Here is a 9670-nt window from a genome sequence, read left to right on the forward strand (position 1 = left end):
ACGTGCTGCTGCACGCTACTTTGCTCTGTGTAGGTGTCTTAACCTCAGTATAGCCATATGTTTGACCCACAGACTTAAAACAGTTAAACGTGATCCACGCGGTACACTACCCTGTGGTGATACACATACATTACAAGTTGTAACAGAGTTGTCTTTGGTTTGTGTAAGAGTAGAATTGATAGCAACTCTACCTCCTGCTACATGCAGGGACACACAGTACTGAGCACGTTCTCGGTTACTGTCGTTATCTCGGAGTCAACTTTGAATGTACATGTACTCACAGTACTTGAAGGTTGTGACTGTCTGTCAGTCGTTGTTGTGTTAAGTTTGGTCCTATAACACAGGGAATTCTCTCCAACGTTCCAGTCCTGGGGTAGTGTGTGGCAGGCTTCGCTACTCCGACCACCCGCGTGTTCCTACGAGAGCCTCAGTCTGACGTCTTCCGGTCGTCTGCTCTGGGCCACCCTGTATGGTGGAGGTGAGTGGCCAGTATGCAATACATTATTTATATACAATTTATCAACTGACATTGAAGCTCTCTGTCCTTTGTTCCTCGCATCTCTGACTAGGGGCATTAGAGTATCCTTTCGTTATTGTCGGATTTCCTCTGGGAATTGTTCTATGATTTGGAATTTCTTTCCTTTTAATTCCTTTCCCTGGGACTTTACTAAATCCCACTCCCTCGTGAGCTATGACAGATCTATGCTTCACATCTCCTGTCTGACCTGGCGATCTACGAGCACCTATTCTGTGTACTCTTTTAAAATGTAGTGTGTCACTGCAACCAAGTTTAAGCTCTCTTTTGATAATATCCCTTAGTATACACTCAGTATCCGCCCACGTTTCATCAGAGCCCACACCACCAGTGTTCACTTTTTCTGGTATATTGGTAAATATGAGGTTATCCCGCATAGACCGTGCCTTCTGATCGATTATTGACTCTCTTAGTGACATATTCTCTCGCCGTACTCCCTCAAGATCAGTTGACTTATCTTTGAGTGATTTAATGTCTGCTTCAATTCTCGCTTTGTCACCCACCCAGTCATCGAAGGACTCACTCATGTATCTGACACTCTCCTCAACGCTATTCACTCATTCCTTCAGTATGTCGACTGAGTGGACTTTGAGCTCTAGGTTAGCAATTTGTGACTTCACTTCAGTGATATCCTTCTCAATACTGTCCAATTTCGACAATTTTCTATCGATCGCCCCGAGTTTGTTCAAGATGGCTGAACTATTATCATGAGTGGGTGTCAATGCTTGGGAGAGATAATTGTTAGGGTACGCTACCTGTTGCATCTGTCCTTGTTTAGGGATAACCATAAGTTGTGGTTGCTGAGGTTGCTGAGCAATCCTTTCTGGAGAGTAGACAACGTTGAGTGACTCGCGAATAATACTGCTGGTAGCCATACTCGTTGGAGAGTCTTGAGCAGAGGTGTCACCTAAATTCGAGTCAGAGGTAGAGCGTACAACTTTTGGCCTCTTCTTTCTCTTCTTGCGACGTTTATCTGGGTTAGCGGGTGTATGTTGATCGTACATTCTTATGGGCTTTCATTTCTTACGTAGAATACTTCATGGATGTATTATTTACGGGGAAATTGATGATTTTCGGAGAGACGAAACAAGCACGTCTGCACGCCGCCATCTTGATCACCTCCAGTATACTCCTAAAACATACAATCAACTGTATATAAATATATACGACATCTAAAACAATCGAAGGATTATAGCAAAGGCCGCTGAATCCTTAATACACATATTAGCTACTCACTATTTGGCAATGTTTGATACTGCATATACGTACGAATAGTGTATTTACACAGTTATGAAAATCTACGCATTCACTCAATAAACGTTCACACACAGATATATAGAATGATAAGAAGCATTTAAAATGTTTACTTAGCCTTATTTTATTCGTAACTTATCAATAAGGCTACGCAATCACCATACCAGAGACAAGCATTTTAAAGGTACTGAAATAGCATTCCACATAACTTAGAACACAGAAGTTATATTTTATGGTACAAATACATGCATAGATATTAGCAAACAATTCTATATCTTACTAACCTTAACAATCGAACTGTTTATCCACAGATCTTTCACTGCCCAAGATGTTAGCTGACTTCCAAAGTGTTGGGTCAAATGCAAGATGGATGAAAGTGTATAGTTTGAACAAGCCAATGAAAACAAGGCTTGGGTTAGAACAAGAGAAGAAACAATGACATCGACTAACCCAGCCACCCTTTACTTTACTTTAAGCAAACTATTCCAGAAACCCACAATACCTATCAAACTAAGAAACTATTTTACTGACAACTTAAAATAATATTACAGAACTTAAAAGACCTCAAATAAATAGAAACATATTTACAAAAAACTGTATACTAACACACGTGTCTACCACAGTTGCATCAATCATTTCCCATATTAGGCGCAACCCTGCTTATATAGCATTACATACTGAATGCAGTTATCACATAGATGGTGTATTCAGACTATTGTGTTCTTGCAACCACCAACCAGTATCCTCGTCCTCCGTCTCAAAGCCAATGCTCTGATGCAGCGCAAAAGATGCATTATTTGTTTTCCTAACCTTAATATGAACCTCCTCTATCTGTTGTAGACAAAAACTGGCCAGGTGGGACATTATGACCTTGGCATATCCCTTCCCTCGGTGTTCTTCCAGAACACGCAGGAAGCCTATATACCCAGTAGGATATGTCAGGGCGTACCCTACCATGGACTCTTCACTATTGTACAGGCAACACGACGGTAGTTTGCTGATGAGTTCCTTGATGTACAGCTCAGAGTGTATACCCTCATTGTTCGGCCAGAAAGAATTGACCAGGTTGGCTTGTTCAGGAGTTAGACTTGTTATCTTGAATCCATCTGGAGTAGGTCTGGTGTACGAAGAAACGGGAATTATGAAATGTACGCATGTTTGTTGTCTATTACACGTAAAGTAGTAGTAGTAGTAGTAGTAGTAGTAGTAGTAGTACCCTGGGCATTTGAATGTTGGTTGGTTGGTTGGTTTGTTGTTTAACGCCGCACTCAGCAATATTCCAGCTATATGATGGCGGTCTGTAAATAATCGAGTCTGGACCAGACAATCCAGTAATTGATATCATGAGCATCGATCCACGCAATTGGGATCGATGACATGCATCAACCAAGTCAGTGAGTCTGACCACCGGATCCCGTTAGTCGCCTTTTACGACAAGCAGAGTCACCTTTTACGGCAAGCATGGGTTGCTGAAGACCTATTCTACCCCGGAATCTTCACAGGTCACATTTGAATGTGATACGCCTAATTCTTATATGTTCAATGTAGACATATACTCGGCCAGAAGGATATGTTTGATTGGTTGATGATTTCTATAAAGTATTGACAGTGTATTTCTAATGATCATTGATGTATACTTTTGCACATCGATTTTCCGATTCATATCTCATGAAAATACGAAAAAGTAGTCAATACTTAAAAGTTAAGTTCACCAGAACAAATAATACTCACAATGATAGTTAAATGACAACAACAACATACATCAAGATAGATACATATGATATTTGTAAATATTCCTTTCTAAGGAATACAACATATTGACCTAAACTGGCACGCCCGCCAGTTGCCAATCAATGCAAAGTAGCCTCAAAGTTCATACAGCCTTGAAATAAAGGCAATCGGCAAGACACCAAACAACAATGTGTAACAAACCAGAACAAACACAATTAAACAACAAAGGGAAACAACTCCCAAATAGAGCATGATCTAAAATTAGCTGCCCCTGGGTGATCAAGAAGGTCACGGTCATTACAACAGCTTGCAGATACCTTCCGTGATTACCCTTCGACTTGATAGTCATATGGAATCATATTATGCATCGTTATCCCGATTAACATTTCATAACAGAGATGAAATCTGTAATGCGTTTTTCTTGTTCTCAGAGTGTCGCTTACGGTCGCACGGCTTAACAAAATAAATGACAATGCTGGTACGTAACTGAAATTATTTATGTGAAGCGGATCCCCTCTTACTCCCATTTTGTCAAGTGAGTGAGTGAGTATGGTTTTACGCCGCTTTTAGCAATATTCCAGTAATATCACGGCGGGGGACAAGTAAGTAAGTAATTGAGTTGGGTTTAACGCCGCTTATAACATTATTCCAGTCACGGCGTGTCAGCTTAATGTGGGAGGAAAGCCCGAAGTGATGCAGGTCTAAGACGTTTACCACTTCGGTGAAACCCACGAGCACGGGTATGGTGCTGACAAATCTAGAAACATAATTAGGGCGAACCGGGATTCGAACCCACAATCATAGGTTTCTGGCGTTCCCAAGGGACGCAACTCTGCACAGCGAATCGCGGCGCCTTAGACGACTGGGCCACCCGTGCCCCCCATTTGGTCAAGTATGATCAGAGGTTACAATGGTCTAAGCAATGTATGATTAGTCCCGACAAATCTAAAATTTCGACTGCAGCTGATGACGATGTTAGCCTTCAAGCGTGTTGGGCAAGTAGGTGATGCTTGACTAAGCACAAACACCTATATTTACCACAGAAGTTAGAAGTAAATGTAACTGTTATGAGAGAAGATGACTTTGCTGTTCAAAACAAGCTATGTTAGCGAATTGGTGTAATGATATCATGGGTATATTATACCCAGTATAATGGAGGATATCAACCGTCATACACTCACTCTCTACATTGTAATGATGTACTGTTGTTTCTGTTGAACCCCAAATCTGAGTGACTATGCATAAACACCTATATTTACCACAAACAATCATATCTTACCTGAGCCTCAGGGTCCTCCTTGTGATTTTCATGCCAATGAGTGCTTCTGCTTCAAATGTTTTCTGATGCTGACAAAGTATCTTGTCAACTGTTGGCATAGATTCAGGATGCACACCTTGAAAATATGTTTTTCTTGTCCTCATAAACATTAACTACGATTCATAAATACGATATGAACAAAAGCGATAAAAACCCTTTCCAAATTCAACGGAAATTGCGCCGAAAGCAGAGTCATTTGTACAACTCCGAACATATCATGAGTCATGGGTCCATGAATCACCATGAAATAGTAATTCATGGATGACCATATCATTGTCATAGTCTTAGTCTACGAAAATATCGACGAATGGCTTGCGATAAAATAACATATATTATATTGACACAAAAGAAAATACATTGGTGGTCTTTGACAATATTTTATTTATTTAAGAAAATTCTTTGGTTGGTGTCGCTGATTGTTGATAGTGGTGAAAAAGATGTGAGTGGCCGTTTGAAGTTCAAAGTCAAAGGGGTCAATGCAGAAAGTGTCCTTCGGTGCAGGTACTATGATTTGAAGTCACGCATAATAAGGCCGTTAAAATACTATCCAGCGACAAAAGAACATTACTAAATATTCCGTAACTGACTTTTCTAAAATGTCTTTTGTTTTCTTCTTAAGTACAATCACAATATCTGGCTGGGATAAATTACGACTCAATGACATGTTTTAATTTGGAGTATTGCTGATCCCTTTATATATGATGTAATATATTGTTTCAGGGTGTGTTACGCATATTGCTAGATTAAATGTTTTCACTCAGTAACTAGTGTCATGGATTTTTGTTTCTCTAACGCACTCACCCGGTTACATTTGTAGCAATATTTGATTGTTTTCATCTTAATTATCGATATGCATATGTACGAGAGGTAACACGTCCACCACAAACAGGTTGCAGGTCTTAGACGTTTACTACTATTTCGGTGAAATCCACGAGCAGGGGTATGGTGCTGACACACCTAGAACATACTCGGGACAAACCGGGATTCGAACCAACGATTATAGGTCTGCGCCTTAGACACTTAACGACTGGGCCCCAAAGGACTAAAATAATAACGGTTATGTTATAATATATTGTTATAGTGTTATCAAAAAATAACCATGTCACTCGGACCTCAGACGTTCATATACTGATATATGCAAGCGACCTTCACGAAACGGACCATAACATGAAATTCTTTTCTTGTATAAAACCACTCTATTGGGACAAGACTATGAGCAAAAGGCCATGCTAGTACTCATGAAACAGTTTAATTCACATCATTTGAAAGTTTTGTGGAATAACTACTTTATCAATATCGCCCATTGAAACAAAAGTGTTATTTCTAAAGTATTCACGGAAATGAAAAAAAATGTTTTTTTCGACCTCAGATCTTTAATAAATGCAGTTAATATACAAAATATGTAAATATTCAAACAACTAAATTAGTACTAATTGGGCCGTGGCACAAATACAGCGTATCAAATGTTTTTATGCCTTTTTACACGTAAAAGTGTGTAAAAATGTGAATAAAACAGACTATTGTGAAACAGGGCATAACCAGATGTGAGTAGACTTATGACACCTTGACGACAGGTGAGAACAGGTGCATAATGCCTATAGTCTGTTTCTGCTATGTCAATTTGGACTTAGTTTTATTTTTGAATGTTGAAAGTGCCGACAAATTACCTCCTGTAAAGTACATTTTGTATTGTTCACCGAGATCAAACTAGCAAATCCAGACTAGTACTTTTCGAGTTGTTTTGTTATTTCGTGTTTACAGCTCAATACACCTACAAGTTCAGGTTTCTGATCTCACATATAAACCCAATCCTTGATGACCAGTCTATGACGCCAGGTTGTTGAAGTAGATTCTCCAGAATGCCCTGGTCTGAAGCATACACACTGGTGCACATGCTCAGGTGCACCGGGAACTAAAACATAGCAGAATATATCATATAATGGGTATGTTTCTCAGTAGGATGAAGCCAACGGATGGAAACGATATCGGTAGGGGTCATTTATGGATAAATATGCAAAATTAATATAAAAGGTCAGGTAGTTACTACATTCAATGATAACAAAAACATGCCAAGGATAATTGCTATCATTATCAAAATAATAATCTAGATACCGAAAATGAGTGTGTAAAATGGACGTTACTGAGGCTTGTAGGCAACTTTAGAGACATAAATTGTGAATACATTCAGCGAGGACGGTCGGGATATCAGTTCCCATGCCGATGATTGTATACCGTTGCGGGTTAGGGTCTTTTTCCAGAGTAAATTCAGTTGGGTTCGATCTAAATATGTCCGACTTTATACTTTGTTTAATTTGTCGTTGTGTTGGATATTTGGCTGAACGTAATGACAGTCCAGAGCAGACTAGATAAAGGGCAATAACTCAAGCAGGCGGATAGATGGATTGCCGCGGAAGGCGATCACAGTTATATGTAAGAAGTGTATGTGTGTGTGTGTGTGTGTGTGTGTGTGTGTGTGTGTGTGTGTGTGTGTGTGTGTGTGTGTGTGTGTGTGTGTGTGTGCATTTGGAGCAGGAGCGTGTTCACGTATCTCTCATCTTTTCATCACATCAAGACCAGGTTTCATGTGAGGTTCCCTGCCTAGCCCATCTCGGAAGTCTGATCCTTGCTATAACCACCGTATTTTTCTATTTGATTCTGACCACTGCAAACATATTATATTTTGCCATTAAATATTGTACTATCACCCTTTTGTGTACTGCCATTGTAATTACTGTTTGTAATTTGCGTTGATTTGTAAGCCTAGTTTCGTTATACTATTGTTAAAAGTATACTATTTGTTGTTTGTTTGATGGTTTCACTTTAAGTTCTTGTACGTACAGACTGCTGGGTTAATTGTTTGAAATTTGGGAAGCGGCACATAACAGAACACACTCTGTTACGTATGGAACATGATATGATAAAAAAACAACATTCACCGACGAAAAGACTACAAAAAAAACCTTTGCATTAGGATTACAACAAACATACTTGATGTCATGAAAATGTTTTGAAAAGTAGAATAATGATTGTTGGGCTCCTTCTTTCTGAGAATACTGTACGTCTTGAATCAGTGGCCAAAAACATTTTGTCTCTAACGCACATCCTAGGCCTAGGAATACTTAATGGAAATGGAAAAAATTAGTGAAACACTTTAATGTTTTCCTTTCAAAACAAGCTATTGTGACATCTATTATTACCTTGGCAGTAGCAGGATTGACACGCACAACCAGGGCTCTGTAATCTGGCCAGCGGTCCACTATGAAGTCATAGTCAGTTATCAAAGAATGGAGTTTGGAAATTATTTCCCCTCGAATCTATTTGGAAGAAAGAACACAGATGTAATCTAAATATTCATTTTATTGTGTTTTTCACCACCCATCATGAACCAACAGTTAAAACCTGCATCACATGTAGATCATATTAACGTATTCACGTAACGCGTTACAACTGTTTCACGTGAAACAACATTACAGCCTGTTTTTACTACAATCAGCACGTTAAAACTTTTCACATAAATCAAATTAAACTGATATGATAATACTGTTTCACATAAAATTAACATTACATTAAATTTCCCCATCAATTAACACCGCCGTCATATAACTGGGATATTCCTGTGAACGGCTTTAAACAACAAAGAATCACATGAAACAATACAGTAGCACAGCTTAAAAGAAACACATGTACACAAAGCTTCAAATGAAAGAACATGTCCTCACTGATCAATATATACCAGCATGTAAATCTACTATCCAGTAACCAATATATTACTGCTGCTTCACATAAACATTCATATTTACAATGCTTCATAACCAATTCCAACATTTTAACATTATCCCTAAAAACAATAGCGACAAAACCTAATTCCATAATTCTAAACATAGTTCTGTTGCCTGACGCCGCACAGGAGTAGTCCTTCCATACGACGCCAGCAAATCCACTATTGACCAGACAATCAATTATGGACCAGTAATGTCCAGTAATACGAATAGAGCAGTTGATCGAGTGGTAACTATGTGTGGCTGGTATCATGAGTTATTTTGTGGAAGCAGCTAAGAATTCAATGTGTGCACCTGGTAGGCTAGTATCAAGTGTCCCATACTGTGGCTGGATACATGGAACAATGTCCACAATACATTACCCATGTTTATGCAAGGTTCAAGCTAGTTTTAAACAGATATGGGGTAAAAATTCGTCACAACGTATAGTCTACCTTACCCAGCTCCGGCTGCGTTCTAGAGTTGCAAAAAGCTTGGGGAGTTGCAGATTATCGAGGACAATAACCATGATGGTCTTTCAGGATCCAAATGTCACAGTGAGAGTATGCAGGCTGTGTATTCTGTTATATGTAAGTAGCATGTTTATCGATTTTTCAGTATTATTCTCAGCTTATTGGAGGTGAATACAATTCATGCCGACACAATTAATATTAACTGTCGTGGCATACTATAAGCGGCAACTATGCACACACAACCGCGGGATTCACGATGGAGTTGGCCATATGGGCATGTGGCGTAAGGGTGATGCTTCGAGAGGAGTACAGGTCTGATCCAAAATCTGATTCTTCACACAGTCCTTGCCATATGACGTAACGGTCAGTCTGCATCTAAAACATTATGGAAGGCTGCACCTGCAGCCTTCAGTCTGTATCTCCAACATGAAGTGAGACGATGAAAAGATACACCTGCAGCCTTCAGTCTGTACCTCCAACTTGAAGTGAAGCGATGAAAAGATACACCTGCAGCCTTCAGTCTGTATCTCCAACTTGAAGTGAAGCGATGAAAAGATACACCTGCAACCTTCAGTCTGTATCTCCAATATGAAGTGAGACG

At 39.4% G+C, this 9670-nt stretch overlaps 1 protein-coding gene across 1 annotated transcript; it reads right to left on the reverse strand.

Moving 5' to 3' along the window:
- Nucleotides 1–2479: 2479 nt before the first annotated feature.
- Nucleotides 2480–9125, reverse strand: LOC139475530 (glycine N-acyltransferase-like). Its single transcript, XM_071258720.1, has 5 exons — nucleotides 9057–9125; nucleotides 8036–8152; nucleotides 6636–6750; nucleotides 4800–4887; nucleotides 2480–2906 (listed from the first exon to the last, which is right to left on the reverse strand). Exons 1-5 carry the CDS (start codon nucleotides 9123–9125, stop codon nucleotides 2480–2482), a joined length of 816 nt encoding a protein of 271 aa, XP_071114821.1.
- Between the last annotated feature and the right edge of the window lie 545 nt (nucleotides 9126–9670).

This window comes from Haliotis cracherodii, unplaced genomic scaffold (assembly GCF_022045235.1).
Source record: "Haliotis cracherodii isolate W230 unplaced genomic scaffold, xgHalCrac1.p SCAF_3, whole genome shotgun sequence".
Taxonomy (NCBI): domain Eukaryota; kingdom Metazoa; phylum Mollusca; class Gastropoda; order Lepetellida; family Haliotidae; genus Haliotis; species Haliotis cracherodii.

Bases quoted from the DNA above. Each gene is read 5' to 3' on its own strand.
- LOC139475530 (XM_071258720.1), bottom strand. From the start codon at position 9,125: ATGGTTATTGTCCTCGATAATCTGCAACTCCCCAAGCTTTTTGCAACT. The intron at 6,751-8,035 runs GTAATAATAGAT...GCTATGTTTTAG, and splicing joins TCAATCCTGCTACTGCCAAG to TTCCCGGTGCACCTGAGCAT. The intron at 4,888-6,635 runs GTGAGATCAGAA...CTATGCCAACAG, and splicing joins ATCAAGGATTGGGTTTATAT to TTGACAAGATACTTTGTCAG.